We start from the raw sequence: 19,247 nt of genomic DNA, 5'->3' as shown, positions 1-19,247 counted from the left end.
CATTCGATGTCCATTACGGAATATATCCTAATATGGATTAATGTTCACATACATGAGAGCCAATCATATCACGTACATAACGATATTATTTGCATTCTCATTCCACTATTTCATTGATTTTCTTTGACATTCGTATTCCATACCTGTTTCCATAAAATTGTTATGCAATTATTTGTTACCCTATGTCCCTTGGTTACATAGATTTTTATACGTTTACGGGCAGTATCCCTCCAGCAGTCACTTTCTTTAACCATTCTAAGATGGCCACCATCTTAATGTTGATGGTCTCTGACAACCGTCCTAAAGAATAAAGGTAACTGAACAGTACTTGCGTTCACGCGGCATCTTGTTCACAATGATAGTGTGATTAGGGTAATACTATGCAAGTTCTTCTTTTCAAATTGTTAGTATCCACATCACTAGCGCAATCGTCATTGTGGATTAACACTTTTCTACAGCATTAAAACCAAGGCAAACAGCGTCTGTCCATACGCCATGCCATCCACGTGATGTTTTTTCAACGCGTACAAAGATGGGTAAGAAAGACCAACTCCAGTAACATTCCAGCACTTAGCATTCTTTTGGTCACACCAGACAGGCCATGTCATAATGTTACTTTTTATCACTTTGCCTAGATCCTCTTAACAAGTAATCATCAGCAGGTCAGTCAACAATCTCACTGTTAGCTTTTCATGTACGTTAGCCGCATTATATCCAACTATTGACTCGCATTTGTTTTTTTACTTTTTATTTATTTTTCCCTTCTCCACACCATCACATACGTATACGTGCTGCAACAATGACAATGTAGTGTGATTATGTTGATACTTATAATTTGTAATGTTTAAACTACCTCAAATCCTCACGGTCATTTGCAACCCACCAGATAAGGTGCGTATTAGGCCTTTTTACGCATGAAATTCTTGTAAATAGAACCGCTTTATTATTTTCCTGTGTACATTTACACACAGGTTTAGAGCAGAGGGCAGTGCAAAGGTCTGGTTACTTGACAGAAACCAGAAGACTGTTTTTGATTTTTATCTAAATGGATGTAATTGCAAGCCACCTCTGAAACCGAATGTGTTTCTCTGAAGCCTTTCAAAAAAAGAAACTGCACACTGTGATAGAAGGAATGGTTTCTTTCCATTCTGCTTCTGTTGTGTTGATGCTCATGGTGCAAACAGAAGCACTGTGCATATTTATTTTCCTAGTATTTTAGGATTGTATAATTAATAAGATGGAAAAATAAGTTCCAATTGAGAATTAATATTTTGTAACAAGTTATGCTTTTTTCCCAGTGAAAGCAAACCAGTATTGCACAGTTAAGAGTTCCGGTTCTGTGTGCATAATCATGCAGAGGCACATAATTTGTACACTTAAAATTTAATTTACACTCCAATTATAAAAACTGTGTAAAAAGATGACGATGCACAGTCCAGTTTACATCCATTCAACTTTGCAGTCAATGGAGTACATTACTACAAATGGTCAGTGGCAGCAGAGTCGTTGCTCCAGGGTGAGTGATTGGTGTAATGACAATCACAGGTGTTCTGGTCTCTCAAATCTTCAAGACTACAATTAAAACATCCAAAACCTGACTGTCCAGGAAGTACAAGAACTGTTAAAAAAACAAATGAGTTACATTGGTAATTGAAATAGAAAATCAGCAAAACCTGTCCCTGTGATAATCCAGATAGTCAACTTTATGTAGCGCTTCATGAATGGTTCATCCAACATCTAGGTACTGTGATTATTATACCTCAGTCGATACTCAGTTAACCAACCTCTGAAGGATGTTAGCCAATAAGATAGCTCAGCTGGTTGAGCACTCGTTGCTGCAATCTGTGCATGATCTGTAGGTTGCAGTTTCGAACCCCTGCAAGGTCCCTTTCATCCTTTCGAGGTCGATGAAGGACTACCGACTTTGGTTTAATGATAATTGTGATAAATATGTTCCATGTACAGCACTTTGTCAAAAGTGCTATATAAGTAACCATTTGACCATTAGATTAGATATAGAATTTAGCATGGAATCTTTGCCTCTCTGCACTGTTATATCATAACATTGGCATACCATTAGGTAGCAATAGCTCCAGGAAATGAGGACTTTCATTAAACATCAAAAGACAATTCTGCTATCGAACCTCAAAACACACAATACAATTCATGTTTGCTTTACTATGTAAGTGACTAGGTTTTTGTGATTTCAACATTTAAATATATACAGGAGAGATCAAATGGCCAGACCTTAGAGAAATAATGAAAGGTGTATTCTGTCACAATGCAGAAAGCTGCCGCATAGTAATGATTTCAATACAGTTTTTGCACATGTCGCTGGATGTCGCTTACATTTTACACTCTTGCAACGGAGAAAAGTCCCTTTTACTCTCTTAATCACATTTACTCTCAAAGTTTAATAATAGGGAGTAAAATACTCCCACCTCAAAATCTTATCTGGAGCACTGGTCATTTGTATGCATTTAATTGAAATAGTTGCGTCATGTAATGTCACTGTTGGTAATGTGCTTTATTTGCTCATGATGTCATCTGGCTTTGATTTTTGTTGGGGACAATGGTATTGCAACAATGCTTATGTCAACCTGGTATCATTGGGATATACAATTGATTTCTTACAACGCATTGGGTGCAATTCATCTAACTGATTGGGAATGTATGGCTAATATACAATTGGCATGTTGATGATGACATGATTGGTACGATGGTAGTAGGAAATACTGGCCCCGACGAAGGACGAGAACATCCGAAATGCATAGGCCACAGCTTTGATGCATCTGCATTATTTGGTTGCTTATCTTCTAATATTTGTTTAAAGAATAAATTAAGATGTATCTATTCAAGCAAACATGATTTGGACCATTTGTTTTATTGAATACAAGATTGACAACATATACCACACTCAACGTGGTTTCGGGAGTGCAGCCCACACCGCAGGCCTCACAGCCAATGTCCTATTTTTGTTCATATTTGCAGTGCTACTTCAGATGCCCCTCTCCAGTGGGTTTGCACCCCATACATATAATATATATTCTGAAGAATCACCAAGCAGAAGTTCAAGTTGTGCACACTCGCTTCTTCTCAGCTTTCCTTCTGAGTGATCATCTGAACTAAAGCCAGAATGTTCTCTTTCGGTGTAAATCTTAACTCTGGTGTGGAATACACATGTGATTTACATGCAATTGGTTTAGTCTCCCCTAGATTGCAAACTGTGTATGGGAAAGCATGATCTCCCACCAACAGGTTTATCTTGAAGTCTGTCTGTATCTCCGTCCAGCAAAGCACCAGTTTGAGTCATTAATGAATACACATGGTGCAGAAAGTGAGTGTGTTCTGGCATCCAGTGAGCCGCTTTGAATTTCGGTTTTATCAAAGCATGCAATGGTTTCACTAGCTCAGCAAAGTTGGACACAAGATCTGCCAAAATTCAAAAGCCCTAAAATTGCCTAAGTGTGTTAAGCGGCCGTATCCTCGCACACTTCTCAATAAAATCTGCTGACAAGCCTCTGCCCTCATCTGAAAGAGTGAATCCTAAGAAGGTAACCTCATGGTTAGCTTTTCTTGATTTCTTGTAGTTAATCAGGTTTTCTTTTGCAGCCAATGTGTGAATACGCCTACTTGATGCAAGTGTACACTAAGATTCTCATGAGTGATGTAAATGTCATCTACAAATTGCCAACAGTTAGGAATGTCTGCTAGCTAACTGTGTATTCTACTTGAGAATGGGCTGGGTGAATTCTTATACCCCTGCATTATTCTAGTGAATTGGAAATGCTTTCCCTTAAACGTGAATGCAGTGTATTTCTGGCTTTCTACACTTAAAGGTTGTGAAATACCCATTGCCTAGATCTAGGTTTGTTTTCTATTTGCATCTGTGTAAATTGGATAGAAGTCCAGAACTGTTAGTTTTGGACTGCCTGTCTTACAGTGTGCATTCAAAATTCTAAAATTCACAGTAAAGCGATGAGTGCCATCAGGTTTTAAAACGGGGCGCACTGGACTGATAATGTGAGCTTGCTTGCTTTATAATTACCCCCTGCTCCATTAGTTGGTCCACTATGGTTTGCATGTCGGCAACTGCTTGTGGTTTGGCTGGATACTGCCTCTGTGGTGGGGGTGGTTTCAGTACTGGAGTCACATGCGCTGGAAATTCCTGATCATGCCCTTCATGATTTTTAAACGGCTGCAGTCTAGTGCATATTTATGCACTAGTTACCCATTCACTTCCTTTACAAAGGCAGGCATTGCTACCTCTTCACCTCTCAATACTTGTCTCGCATACTATGGTGGCTAATCTTGAAATGCTAAAAGTCCTTTGTATTGCATGTGTAACGAGGCCAAAACAGTACTTCAATCTCTTTGGGATGTTCACCTTCCAGCTAAATGGTTACAAAATACACTTCATTATTTGCTAATGTCTGCCCAGTGGGTGTAGTTATTTGTGCCTTTGTGTGCTCCAACAGTGCCTTGTGGCTGCATTCAAATATCAGTCTAACGCAGTGGTCTTCAAACTTTTTTGGCCTGGGCCCCCCCTGAGCCAGGTTTGGGCAGGCCGGGCCCCCCTAAAAGTGCCGGATGGACAGTATGCAGAAATCGCTATGACCTTTTGCGTGCCGTCACCGCACCCTACTCCCAGTACAGACCCTGGGCTCTCCCCCACCCTACTCCCACCACTTTCCCAGTGCTGCCGCCCATCCTGCTCCCACCACAGTCCCATAACACAAACATACACACATCCACACACATTTAAATAAAAAATAAATCGCCATAAACGTACCTTCTGCAGGGGCCTGCGCATGGTTGCTAAAATGCCCCGCTACAGGTTGCTCTGCCATATGTGCGAGGAGGCGCAGGAACACCCCCTCGCATATACATAAATGCAGTGCCCCAGCCAGCATTTCCACTGAGCTATGCAAGGCTGGCGAAGCAAAACACCCCAACGTTGCATGGCTCAGTGATCATGCGCGGCTGGGGAAATGCACTGTCAAAGGCAAACAGCGTTTCCCTTTGACAGTTCAGCCAGCCCAGGAGCACTCCCTCAGCTGGAAAAAGCAGGTGAGGGAGTGCTCAGTGTTTCCCTGGGCTGAGTCCTCACCTCCTCCATAATGGGTGAGGTGGCCAGTGGGTGGATGCCCCCTCACCCATTATGGATGAGTCGGCATGCTTGGACTGGCCTATAGAGCAATAGGGCGATGACTGTACCAAAAATGCTAGTGTAGGCCAATCAAAATGGGGCACTTTTTGGCCAACGTGGGCCAGTTTGAGGAGTTGCTTCACTATGCAGCTAGTAGTTTTGACCATTGTTGTTGAATAAATAGTCTTTAAATATCACAATTTGTTTACATTTGAATAAAAAACAACCCCTTGGGTACTATTCAAACAGTCTGCTACTAAAGGACTGAATATCCATTTGCAACTGCTGGCCATGTTTTCATTGGTGCCTAAGAACGTTTTATGGTCCAGTCTGAACATGTGAGCTGCCCCCTCGCATTTCCTCCATTCTTTAAAAAAAAAAAAAATGTTCATTTCATGCTGTGCTCTGGCGCCCCCCCTAGGAGGCAGCCGCGCCCCCCTGGTGGGGCGTGCCCCACAGTTTGAAGACCTCTGGTCTAATGGGACCCCTATCCAATCAGTGCGTCACTTAGTCTTGGGAACGATTTGATAAGTGTGTGGACTCCGCATTCTGTGAAACTTGTAGGGCTGCTGTGTTTTTTTTCTCAACTTTCACGTCCTTCCCCTCAGTTTTAGAATGGTCTGGCGTCCTTGCCTGTGAGGGAGATGAGCCCTCATCTGTGCCATACTTTTGTGGACTGCATGTGTTTTCTGTCTCTGAAATCATAGTCAGTTGGTCTAAAATGGGACTGCTCCCTAGGCTTACCCCAAGATAGTCTACCCCATGAGTGCCTTGCCACTGCTGGGCATCCCTATCTCCTGCAGCGTTCCCATTCTTTGTGTCATGTGCTTGGTATCTTTCTTCCTCTATTGGCGAAAGCTGTCGTGTATGTGGTTTACCACACTTTTTACCTTGAAACTATCCCCGTCCTGTCACTATGGCCGCAAATTGCGCCCTTTTTTTCTTGCTCATTTAATTGGGACAATTTTCTATGAAGCTCTAACCTTGCAGGGTCGCCTTTCAATAAGGGTAGAATTATGCTCTCAACCATTTGATAATAATTGGTTGCTATGGACAGGTCTAAGTTCATGGCAGCAGCAGCGCCTTCTGTTCCCCTAATGTCTGCTAATGTTAAGGCTAGTGATGCGATAGACGGTGTGCCTATCAGATGTAAATAAAGCCAGCTATAAATTGAGATCCAGCTGTCACAGCTCACTAAAGACGATGTGCAGCCAGAAGGAAGGAACATGGCTTGCACCCTATGCCTATGCTCTGGTGTAACCTGGGGATGGGGGGACTTGCAGCTGTCCCAGCTTCTCTGAATACCATTTGGGTATGTCCTCATTTCTGGAAGGGCAAGACCCTAATATCATTCTCAGTGTCTGTATCTTCCCCCCTGCGTCTATCTGTCCTTGTGGCTACTGAGCAGGCACTAATCCTTGCTGTGCAGCATATTGCAATGAAAGGTAATGCACAATGTCAAAATGTGTAGCTAGCAGTTGATAGTCTGTTTGTTTGTAAAAAGGGGCCTCTACAGTTTGGATGAAACCGGGCTAAAAATTCTAGTGATAGGTTGGGTGTGGCAAATGGTCCATGCCTAGCATTTGTCTGTGGATAAACTAGATAACGAGTTGACATGATTTGTATGTGTCAAAGCCAATTCAGGAAACTGGTATGGGCGATATTGGATAGTGTTTAAATCTATCCTTATCAGGAGAGTTGCATATGTTATTTGTCTTGTTAGCTCGGGTTTTTAACCAAGAGAGCGTTCGGCCGGTAACACACCTAGCTGGGATATCGTTACTGTGAAGTTGGCATTAACTCCCTTACAGTGAGATGCTTGAAGCCACTCTAACGGCATCATTCTACAATGGATGGGGATGTCGATTTCCTGACGAGCTATCTTCTGTACACACCTAACCTCTTTTGTGAAAATCTTTTTAGAAATAATATTTTTGCCCGGTCAGTTGATCGTGACTGGGGCATGAGGTTATTTTACTATTAGTAATGCTATAGTCCTCTCGAAGATGTCCCATCTGACAAGATTGCCTACGATTAGACTTAACCACAAGCTTGTTATCTCCACCTCGTTTGAGGCTGTGAAAACGGACACACTCATCAGTCGTTTCATACCGATATTCACCACAAGCTGTGTCTTAGCGCTACAAGACGGGCCAGCTTAGGTTTGTGTGTCTACCAACAAGATTAACCACATACAGTGAGGAATTGTGAAGTTCGTGGACTCGGATACCATTCTGACACATTACTCTGGATTAGGAGTTATCATGGTAATGTATTTAATGACCCCCTACCGTCTGAAGGCTCTTAGTCTCATCACACAAGTTAAAGTAAACATAATGCAGCATAACTTCACACCAATGAACCAGATTGCTATGTGGGCAAAGAGCATGTTTGAATAGGTAAATAATAGAACAAGTTAGTTTCAGTTAAGCAGCATGTGTAATCTTTGTTACTCAAGTATGCTATACTACACTACACTACGCCTTCAAAGCCGAGTGTTTTTACTTCCCTCGAGACTTTGATAGCATTTCCATCTATACTGAGAGCTAAGTAGTCCGGGCCCAGTTTGTTGATGTTAGCTTGTGTACCCAGAATAATCAACTCTGTCTTATCATTCAGGCAGAGACCATGAGTAGCCATCCATGCCTGAATGATGAGATACACTCTATTCACCAACTCCCTGTCCCTGCTATGATCCCCCAGAAAGCGGGAGGAGAATCTGTGTATCATCTGCATAGTTAGTGTAGGTGATACCTAGATTGTCCAGATCATCGAACAGAGGTTTGGTGAAAATATTGTATAGGGTCGGAGAGACGCAGGATCCCTGAGGGACTCCACATGTGGTGGGTATAGGGTCTGCTGATGCCGATGGGGGAAAAAACTCTCATAGTTCTCTCATTCAGAAAAGACTCTATCCATCTGATGGCTTGGGTAGAGAAGTGAGCGGCAGAATCCAAATGTCTGCAGAGGACCTTGTGGTCCACAAGGTCGAAGGCAGCTGAGAGATCTAGTAAGAGGAGGAGAGCTGTCTTGCCTTGATCTCAGTTCGTCTACTTGGGTCTTTAAGTCAATGAGGGCTGTTTCCGTTCCGTGTAATGGGCGGAAGCCAGATTGTCTAGTTCCTAGTAGCTTATGCAGTTCAAGGTGTTTTTGAATCTGCATATAGGCCACTTTGTCCAGGATCTTCAAAAGAAATGGAACTGTAGTAATTGGACAGTAGTTAGTGGGGATAAGAGGGTCTAGTGTTTGCTTTTTGAGCAGTGGGAGTACCCACATTTGTTTTAGGTTAGCAGGGACGATGCCTGTGGAGAAGGATGCATTGACAAGTTTAGAGATAAAAGGTGATAAATCTCTGGCAGCGTCTTTTATTAACTGTGCTGGGCAGATGTCACCTTTACAATTAGATAGAGAAAATCATCCTCACCCTCAAACTATCTCTAATGTGGTAGTTTTGGTGAAGGAGAATTTATTAGCCTGGGAATTGTAAGTGGCATTGGGTGGTGGATTGGGCAGATTAGAAAGGTTGAGCGAGTCTTTTTTCAATATCATTTTATTTTGGAGGGTGTTTATTTTATTAGTTAGAGCTTGTTGGACCTGTGCACCAGGTCTGGTCCTTAGTGCAGGTGTCTGGTGTGGCAATGGGTGATTCAAGTTCCTTCAGTATGGAGAAGAGTTCCTTCATGCTTGAATAAGAGTTGGCAATGCAATCATTCTAAGAATTCCTCTTTGCCAGGCAAACTTCATTTTTGTAGTGGCGGGAGATAGATGTTAAGTTAGCCTTATTCTCAGCAGTTGGGCATAGTTTCCAGTTAGATTCACATTTTCTCTTAGTGAGGCGTAGGGCCTTAAGTTCAGGTGTAAACCATTTATTTAAATGGGCTTTAGGTTTACTTGTGGCATTTTAAGTGATCATTGTCTCACTGGCTACAGGGCGCGTGGGGTAGAAGAGCTGTCTTAACTTGGATCTGTCATGACATAATAACAGTTACTCATAGCTGCACAATGCAGCCACCTTTTGTAGCAAATGAAATGGTACGTGCTGTTTACATCCTTGCTATTTGAGCAATTGTTCAAAATACTCAACACTACGAATAAAATTGAGCAATGGATGGGTGCTCCAGCGAGCCCTACAGATAAGGGGTGTATCAGCCACTTTTACTCCCTAAAAATTGGCAAATGCTCCCCAGAAATAAAAATCGCAAGTAAAAATACTCACAATTAAAAATGGTAAAAAGACGCACAAGACCTTGTGCCCCGGCGTTCACTTAATCAGCTGTATCTTTGAATGTGTATGAATAACTAGGTGCAAAGACATTACGAAAACATTTCCGTTTCCCAGTTAAAACACTTTTTTTTTTGCTTGCTTATATATTGGCTGAATGGATATCTTTGGGACACCTTTACAGCTGTGAAACCTTTGGCACAGTTTTTGTTCTCACCCTTCTATGGCTTGGGCTATCCTTTCACGGGTTTATTGATGCACTTGGCATTCAAAGTTACTCTTCCCCATTTTAACTTCTGTATAATCTAGTTCATGTTTGCACCTTTTGGGTGGCCAAAGACCATTGAAATGTGGGCCAGGAAGGGGGGGGGGTTGGTGCTTGCTTCTGAACCTCTTAAGTGCCGCCTGTGGGCCTTCTGTGCTTCATTTAAGCCTAGGCATTTCTTTAATATTGTGAAATGATGCATAATTTTTTACGTTTACTTTTCTGAAGGGGAAAACCCTCATTTTTTGCAACCGTTTCAAGCTTTTTGTGTATTTGAATGGGATTGCTTAACAGTGTATGTGTGTATTGATTAGAAAGAACTAATGTGAAGGGGCACCAATAAAACAAATTGGTTTTGATTGTGCGTATTAAAGAGCCTTTTGGAATGAATAGAATGACCAAAGAGCCTAATATCTGGCAACCACTAAATGGCTAAAGCACACTGCTTTGGTACAAGTTTCCTTTTTTTAATGCTATTTTAAGCAAGTCACCCTAAGAACAAAGCTTTTGCCAATATCAAGCATATATACAAGTTTGGCCATAAAAGACAAGCTGTCAAAGTGGAATGAGTGTTAACAGCTCAAAATTGCTTTGTGTTGTGGATCAGCCAGATTCGGAAACACTGACTTGGCTTTATATTTGCAATAAAATGCTGCTCCTCTGGCAACACCATAGGCCTTGACTGTCTTGTAAATATACGTCAATGGACATCGCTACCTGCTGCTAAAGAGTCACCTGCCACGTGCGCTATGCGTAGTATGCACAGTTCCCTGCCTGGGCCTGGTACTCCCATGGCCCGCTGAAGTGCTTCTGCACCTACCCTGACCGAATAGAGGAAAACTGGTACTATTGCGCGCCACTGAATGCCTCAATATTTGCTACAATAATATTCCAGTAATACACCATCCAACAATTAAGTAAAACACTACAGAATACTTATCTGCTGCTCGTGCATCAAAGAAAGAGCAAGCAGGAAATTGGAAGCAGGGTCTGCTAGGGCTAGGGCTAGATGTAGCGGGATTGGAGAGCTGAGGTCACGAGTTCAGTAACAGTCGAGGACTGCCAAGATACTTTTGAGAAACATAGTTTTTAGTCAGTTGTGATTGTTGGAAAGATTACAGCTTACAAGCATCGTTAAGATTTGTTGGAAATTATGCTTGGCTAAAGTCTTTGTTGCGAGAGCTTCTAAAAAAAAAAAAAAAAAATTGTAATGGTTGCCTCCAGTCTTGACATAGAATTACCATAAAAGTTGCCCTATTTTTGTATTGCGCCAAGTCAATCAAACAAGTGTTTGGATGCTCTTTAGTTTAGATCCAATAAGATGAGACATGCTTAATAGCATTAGTTGCTATGTATGATATCACACGTTATTTAGAACGTGCTTAATACCCAGAGGTTTCTAAGCGTGGACCTGGGGATCAAGCCTGTGGTGCTCTGTTGTCTTGCTTCCAAGGCGAGCACGTTGCCCCTGAGCTATCACAAAATTAAATGCTTACTTTGTCTATAAAGACCAGAAATAACTGCTAGCTGATATGGGCCCCAGATAGGCATCATGCAGGAATAAATAAGATTTATATAATTTAGGGTACAAGAGGAAAGATCCATTTTGAGCGAAAGCAAGAGTTTTATGAACATGGGGCAAATATAAGCCAGCCATACGTCACTTGCCACCTAATTCTATACATGCAGCACAGCATTGCTTACTCGCCAAGAGTCAAATATCCCTAGCCAATGGCGAGTGCACATGTTGCATCCTGTTATTAAGCCTTTCTTGCATAAACCAGACTAACGACTTTTGGATAGTTAATGTTAATAAGATGTTTTTGAAAAGGTCCACAGAAAATTTCAAATTTGCTTTTCATAACTGTAAAGATGAAGATAATGGCGGGGTAGTTTAAACATGTTGAACAGTAGGAATATGCATTTTAGAACAAGAAGACACTTTAACAAAGCGGGCATCCATGATTAGCGCACGTAGAAACTGATCGCATTTAAGTAATGTATGTGATTAGCTTAATAGGTGTGAATTTAGTTGTCAGTTGAGAAATTGATTTCAATGTGTATTTATTTTAAGGTAGCAAATGAATTCAATCAAATGACTGAACAGAAATACACTAGTGCTTTCTTGTACCCCTTTCACTGATTGAGTATGCAATTCCATATTAATGAAAAAACAAATAGCTTTTTTGTTAAGCATAAATTGTATTCATGCAGCAAGAACATTTGAGCAACATAGTCTTAAATATATTGCCTGTTCAACCAGGTATGACAAATGTATTTTTGACCTGTAGAAGGGATTAACCTTTTCTCAACGTGACTAATTCCTTCCTCCACAGATTGTCATTTAATTTTCCCACATTGCAGCTGGTGCAAATTGTCCTCCCTCATGGAACAATGCCTTTATTGTCCCCATTTTTTAATCTGGGACCTAGATCGGATCAAGCTAATTGTCCGATTGCTATAATTGATTGCTCTGCAAAGGTGTAGTCACTAAAATAATCTTGAAAGATCTTATGAAGTGGGTGGAGAGTAAGAATCTGAGTTCATGAAAGGGGTGGACACATTGCTAAGTGCCCTGGCACTGTCCACCCGCACCTCGGACATTGGCCGTACTTTTGGCAAATCATTATACGTGGCGGTATTCGCAGCTTTCAGTAACATCGATAAATCCATGCTTTGGGAGAAGCTGGAGAAGTGGGGTATTTCTGCGAATGATTCATTTACTTTATAGTAACAATTCCGTAAGTGTAAGATTGAACACACAGGACGATCCATCTAGTCCCATCACTGTTACTAGAGGGGTCTGCCAAGTTTGTGTGCACGGCCCCATTCTTTTTAACTTCTTCCTGGTGGATTTATGGAAGGAGTCTTTGTCATGGGGAAGGGTATGTGCCCAAATGATGGGGCGGCGGTGGCTAAGAGTAAATATCCCTTACACAGATGATCTTTTAATAGATTACACTACACTCCTGCAGGTCTACAAAGACTTCTGGACGGGTTACATGGAGAGGAACCATATAAAAATGAACCCCCGGAAGTCTTTTGTCCTGGCTTACCCAACGAAGCGTATGCTCAAATCTTATTCCTGGAATCTAAATCAGTCCAAAATTGTACAAGTTCCCTCCATAAACTATCTAGGGTTTTTGATCTTGTCAAAAAAACAATTCCAGCTGCAAAGAGAATGACTACTAATCTTGGGTCTGGTATTACTCTTATGAAGGCCCTCCGGAGTAAACTTTGTGGTTCCTCCTTGCTACTGCTAATTGAAATGTGCAAATTAGAAATCACCGCCACCAGATTGTATGGTTGCAAATTGATGCCTTTTCTCGACAGAACCCTTTTAGACAGACTAGAAGGGAAGGTTTGGAAGACAGTTTTAGGCTTCCCTAAAGTCTACACCCTTAAGTGCCCTTAGGCTGGAACTGGGCCTTACATCTTGGTGGGCTCAATACATAAAAAGATGCCTGTCCTTCAGAAATGATGGCGGCGAAAGAAATTCCCTTAGCTCCTACATGAAAGACCTGCTAAAAGGGTAGGTTGGCCCATTCTTCATTTTCGCTTAAGTTCCACAAGAAATGTGAACACTTTGCCAGCATGTTTTCACTGGATTCCTGACACCGTGATTCTGTAAAAAGATCGTCTGGCACAGAATCAATGACCACGATGATCTAAACAGATTGGTACTGTTCAAAGATGATGGTTTTATGTTCTAGGTTGGCTTATCCAAGTCGCACAAACAAGTTTAGAAAGAAATCACTTTCAAAATTGTCGATTTGGACAAAAAGATTTTTTCATTAGTTCTTCTCTTTTGTAATAAACCTGAACTGACAATCAACTTTGTTCCTTTTTGTGTAAAACTTGTTAATGCGGAAAAACCTCTCCGCATGTTTCCCCACTTGGTTGTCAGTGGTTCATCAGGAGGGTTAAACTTTGATATTCATTAATTCTTTGTCTGAGTTGAGGGGAAAAGGGGAAAAATTAAATATCAATTATATAGTAAATGAAAAACACAATTACATTTTTGATAAATCAAATGTGCTCTCATTTTGCTGAATGTGCCTCTTATTTGCTTACTACAGTTTAGACTGACAAATTGTAAAACTGACTCACGCTGCTAACTTGTGCAGGCTGTTCTGACTTAATTTGCTTGTCTGCGGGTTCTTTATTTCGGTGACTAGTCCAGTGAATAAGGGTATACCTATTTTATGGCACTCAATCTTGGGTAATAATGTTCATAGTATCTAGGGATGGAGAGTAACTTATCTTTGCGAAATAACTCACCAATTTGTCATGTCTGTGATTGGATTGTCCAAAGGTTTTGCAATATTTTGCATCTGCGAATTCAAAATGGGTGCCTATATGCACACGCATTCACGTGATGACATCATTGCGTTGGTTTTCGCAACCACATCATTACGTTTGCACGCTACAGCGGGCATCTTGGGTTGGACTATAGGTTTTCATTGCTCGATAGCCAACTATAGTATATGCCTAGTGTTGATTATAGGGCTACGCTTTGGGTTGAAGTATAATTGACTTATGTTCATTGTTTGAGCTCTTTGGTATGTTGCTGCTGGTTCAGTGTCAAGATAGTGGCTTATTTCTTGGACCCGTTTCAGAATATCCCAGTTTTTTAAAAGGATTTTTCTTACTTTGGATGCGTTGGAACTATAGGTTCTGATGGATTTTTTTTTTTATTTATTTATTTTTTTAAGCTGGTTTATCAGAATGTTGTTCAATTGTATTGGAAAGTAGATCTTTTCTTGGCCTTAGTTTGGTTTTTTCAAAGGTTGTTTTTAGGTTTTTCTCTTTATAGCCTTTGTCGGAATTTACCAGTCATGATTTCTGCACGTTTCAGGAATTCCTCATTATGTGTGCAGTTCCCTTTTTTTTATTCTCAAAAACTCTCCAAAAGGAATGTTGGTTACAATATGATTCAGATGGTTACTATTTGCATGGAGTACCCCATTTCCTGATGTGCGTTTTAATGTATAGGGTTGTCTGAATAGTGTTTTCCACATACAGTTCCAAATCTAGGAAACTTAATCTTGTTGTGCTCTCATTCAGTGTCAATTGAATATTGTATATATTAGTATTCAGGTAATTGTCATATTGTAAAAGTGATGGTTTGTCTCCATCCCAAATGATGAGAATATAATCAATAGACCGCCCCTATAGGCTATGTTTTTATTGTTGATAAATGCTGGCTGTTGCCATGCATGTTACATCTCGAAATGCCACATAAAAAGACTTGCATAAGGTGGGGCGTATGTAGCTCCCATAGCTGTTGTTTCTGGCGGTTGATCATTAAAACAGAAAATATTGAGTGCAAAATCAAGCATCTCAAGTATCATTTGGTTTTGAGAATTGTATATTGATTGTGATTTTAAAAAAATATTGTATTGTTTCAATGCCCTTCTCAGGTTGTATACTGGTATACAGGGATGTTACATCCAATGTGACTAGTCTGAAGTTGGGTTCCCAGGATATAAGTTCCAGTTGTTTTATTACATGTTTTGTATCTCTAATGTATGGGGCCAGACTTGAGGCTAGTGGTTGTAAATGTAGATCGATGTGTTCTGTTAAAGTTAATGTAGATCGATGTGTTCTGTTAAAGAGCCTATGCATTAATTATTGGTCTGCATGGTGGGAAATTGTGAAGGTTTTTTTGCATGAATTGTTGGAATAAAGTATATTGTTGCCATTATTGGAAATGGGTTTTTCATGTATTGGTGTTCGTCCTCTGTGAGCATTCTGTTATCGTACCAATTTTCAAAAGAAACATGATCAAAGAACCTATAGAAACATAGCAAAAGGACCAAAGCAGTTAGGTACATTATCTATTCCACCCCCCTCGACATCAGATGCAGAATTCACTAGTGAAGGTGAAATTAAGCAAGAGACCATACCTGTCCAAATCCCAACTATATTTGATTGTCCTTTTTCAGAAGAATTAAAAAACACAAAAATGCAAGAATAAACTATCAAACAAATTTCAATCCTTCTCAGTAAGACGCTATAGAACCATACTTTGACATCAAGAAAACTCACAGGGGGAGGAGGGGCATTGCAAAACCATGGAAGCAGTGCAATAGGAATGCAGACCAGATCAAAAAAGCTAGGTTACAATGGGTAGACCTAGTGGTTAACCTTTCAAATATGCCCATTACAAAAGACCTCAGATTTAAATAAAGGTTTAGCCATTAGCCCCTCATGTACAATGGATTACTTCCACACAAATTTAGACTTCTTCAAATGCTGTAGACGTTTGAAACTGAAAAACATTTTGAAAACATCCATGTAACCAAGAGGCAACCAGATGAACCCCAATTACCATCAGAATTTACAGTAACTCATTTGCAGGACACTATAATGCTCATAAATCTACAAGAGGATTATGTATATACAGTGCAGAGCTTTGCTGAAGAGAAATATATTCCAATTCATCTATCTGAAGAGACTGCACTAAAACCAAAATCCAAATTCATACCGATCCTTTCACATGAAAACGTGATCAAACTTTTTCAATTGTTTTTTTGAGACTTTCTATCTAATCGTAAAATGCAATTTGGAACACAATTTACTACATTGGAGAACTCTTCAATATATAAAATGTTAACGTTTTTTAGGAAAAAAGAAAATATTTTACCAATATTAGCTGGATCATACGATATTTAATTTGTATATCTAATTGGCAAACGAAAGCGTGCCCTGACAAAAGAAAATGCTGAATTATTTAGCCTCCTATTTATTGCCAAATTAGTAGCAAGCACCGTACGATTTAAAGGTTGTGATCTATAATCGAAACCAGGCATATTCTATAGTTGGCTTTATGCAGCAAGGGAAAACCTAGAGCCCAACCCAAGATGGCCGGCATAGCTTGCAAACGTGATGACTCGATCACGAAAATTAACGCAATGACGTCATCATGTGAATACGTATTTAGGCAGCCATTTTGAATTTGCGTTTAACAACGCGGACGCAACATATAGCAGATCCTTTGACAATTAAATCCAATCAGACACACCATTTTGTTTTCTGCAAAGAATTGTTAATCTGCATCCCTAGATACTATGAATATTATTTTACTCAAGATTGAGTGGCATAAAATAATAATCCCCTTATTCACGGGACTAATCGCCGAAATAAAGAGAACCCGCAGACAAGCAAATTAAGTCACCCAAGTTAGGGGGAGTCCGTTTTACAATTTGTCAGCAGTCTAAACTGTAGTATATGATTTATTTATTACACGCTTAATACCCAGAGGTTTCTAAGCACGGACGCGGGGATCGAACCTGTGGTGCTCGTTGTCGTCTTGCTTCCAAGACGAGCATGTTGCCCCTGAGCTGATATAGCAAAAAATGGAATTGATGTGTTTTTTCATTTACTATGTAATTTCGATAAATTATATTTTTGTCCTTTTTCACCTTGACTCAGACATGGAATTAATGAATATCAAAGGTGAACCCTTCTGATGAATCACTGAGAACCAAGTGGAGAAACACGTGTTGAGGTTTTTCGCATAAGAGTTTTACATATAAAGCAATAACAGTTTGTCAGTTCAAGTTTATTACAAAGAGAGCTAATGAATAAATCTTCCCAATCGACAATTTTGAAAGTGATTTCTTTATAAACTATTATGTTGGCGTGACTTGGATAATCCAACCTGGAACATAAAACTTACAATTAATATTGGGCAGTCACAATATTTGGACATCCATCTTGCTCACAACACAATTCAAAACAAGTAAACCAACTCGGGACTCGCCACAAATTGACCAAGACTACAGCCTTTCTTATATTGGTCAAAGATGACAATTTGTTTACACCTTTACGCAAGTTGAGATCCTACTTGCAGAAGTTCCCTTCCAAAAAACATTGCAATCTCTACCTTTTAAATTTTGCCTAAATGCCTTGGAAGCCATGGGGCCGAAACTGGGCATACCTAGCGATATGTGTGGGTGCCGAATGTGTGGCTTAGACTTACTTGAATCATTGTTCCATCTGGTACTAGAGTGCCCCTTCTTCCTGGATCAGCCCTTCTCTTTCATTTGGGAGCGTGGGGGGAGGGGGCTTGTTAAATTCAACCGCCCTGGTCCTGACCAAACACCTGTGGGTAAAGCTAATGCTCTCCTCTAATCAAGCCTTAATAGCTCTGACAACATTCATAAAGAAATTCTCCAAGGTTGGAAGAGCATAATGTCTGAGGGGGAAGCAACATGGAGGGGCAATATGGGCGGAAATATTGTGGACATTTTGGTTAACTATCACAATTTCTGAACAAGGTTGATATAACCTCGTGTATACTAGGTCGTATTTTTATTTACTCGTTCTAAAGTGTAACAGTTTCTTGTAAACTGTAAAAAAAAAAAAATATATATAAGAAATTGAACTTTGTTTTACAGGCTTCCTCAATGAGATTATGAAGAAATATGGAAGTTTAATACCACTGAGTGAAAGGGATGTTCTGGCTAGGTTAAAGGACATTTTCAATGAAGACTTTTCCAACAGGTTTGTGACCAATTTATTAAAAACAAAATTCCTGTGTGTTATGCTCTAAGAACATCCTGCTTTGTGGTTCTGTTCACTTGTAGGTTTGTTTTACAGGAAAGCATTTATTACAAAGGAGATTATGAAATATCGAGCAAAGCATACAAAGGTTGCAATGTGCAATTTCCGGGTGTTCTATAATAAGCATATGCTGGACATGGATGATCTGGCAACTCTCGATGGCCAAAACTGGCTTAATGATCAGGTACGCAAATAAGTTTCCTTAGTTTTATATATTTTTGCATAAACTCAACGGATTGTTTATAAAAATCTGTCGTTCTTGAATAGGGTTGGAAATCAAACCACCCGTTCTCTTTGAAGGTACTGTCAAGGTATAACCAAATCTAGCTGCGATGCTTTGTTTTCTCCCAAAAGCATAATGGTTTTGCTCCTAATCTTAATATGGATCTGGCCCTTGCTACTTGTCCTAGAACAAGGGTCTGCAACTTTTGGCTCCCCAGTTGTTTTGAGCTACAAATCAGTCCTAGCCAGCATAGTCAATGGTGAGGGATCTTGGGAGTTGTAGTCCAAAACATCTGGAGAAGCGCAGGTTGCAGACCCAATCCTAGAGCATCCTCGTCAAAGAGCCATGCATCAGTCAAGCTAGCAAAGAAGCAAGAGGACACTCCTTTCATAGTGTTGGGGAGCTTTGTAATTTTTTATGCCAAATCCCCTCTACCTGCGAGACCCCCAGCACTTTTTGCTGGACTTCTGTGCCGTTTTCTTGTTTTCCTGAATGAGGGGAGCCTTTTTCCCCTTTTTTATGCTCGGACCATGGGAACCCTGTTCATTGTATTTTTACTTTGCTTTATGGAGTCTAGCTTTCCTCCACAGCATACAGCACCTTTTATGCACTGGGAGCCCTGCGGGCTCTCATTTTTATATTTATTTTATTTAAGAACTGCTGTTCTCAAGGTTAGGGGATACTTTTTATCATTCTTAGCTTTTCCTTTTGTGGGATCAGCACGCACCACCCTCTGGAGTGCTGAAGGGTTACCTTGTATTCCCTTTTTCACTGATCCTGTAACATTTCTGTTACAGTAGCAAGTATACATTTATGG

At 40.4% G+C, this 19,247-nt stretch overlaps 1 protein-coding gene across 5 annotated transcripts in view; it reads left to right on the top strand.

The window, feature by feature from the left end:
• SENP5 (SUMO specific peptidase 5) overlaps nt 1-19,247 on the top strand; it is a 362,099-nt gene that overhangs the window by 67,153 nt on the left and 275,699 nt on the right. For all 5 annotated transcript variants that reach the window (XM_069618625.1, XM_069618622.1, XM_069618626.1 and 2 more), the window contains exons 5-6: nt 18,042-18,147; nt 18,244-18,391. In XM_069618625.1, coding sequence (XP_069474726.1) covers nt 18,042-18,147; nt 18,244-18,391 — 254 coding nt within the window. The remainder of the gene's footprint in view (nt 1-18,041; nt 18,148-18,243; nt 18,392-19,247) is intronic.

Source organism: Ambystoma mexicanum, chromosome 10 (assembly GCF_040938575.1).
Source record: "Ambystoma mexicanum isolate Mex_15411 chromosome 10, UKY_AmexF1_1, whole genome shotgun sequence".
NCBI classification, from domain to species: Eukaryota; Metazoa; Chordata; class Amphibia; order Caudata; family Ambystomatidae; genus Ambystoma; species Ambystoma mexicanum.
This window is presented reverse-complemented; position numbering and strand designations above follow the sequence as displayed.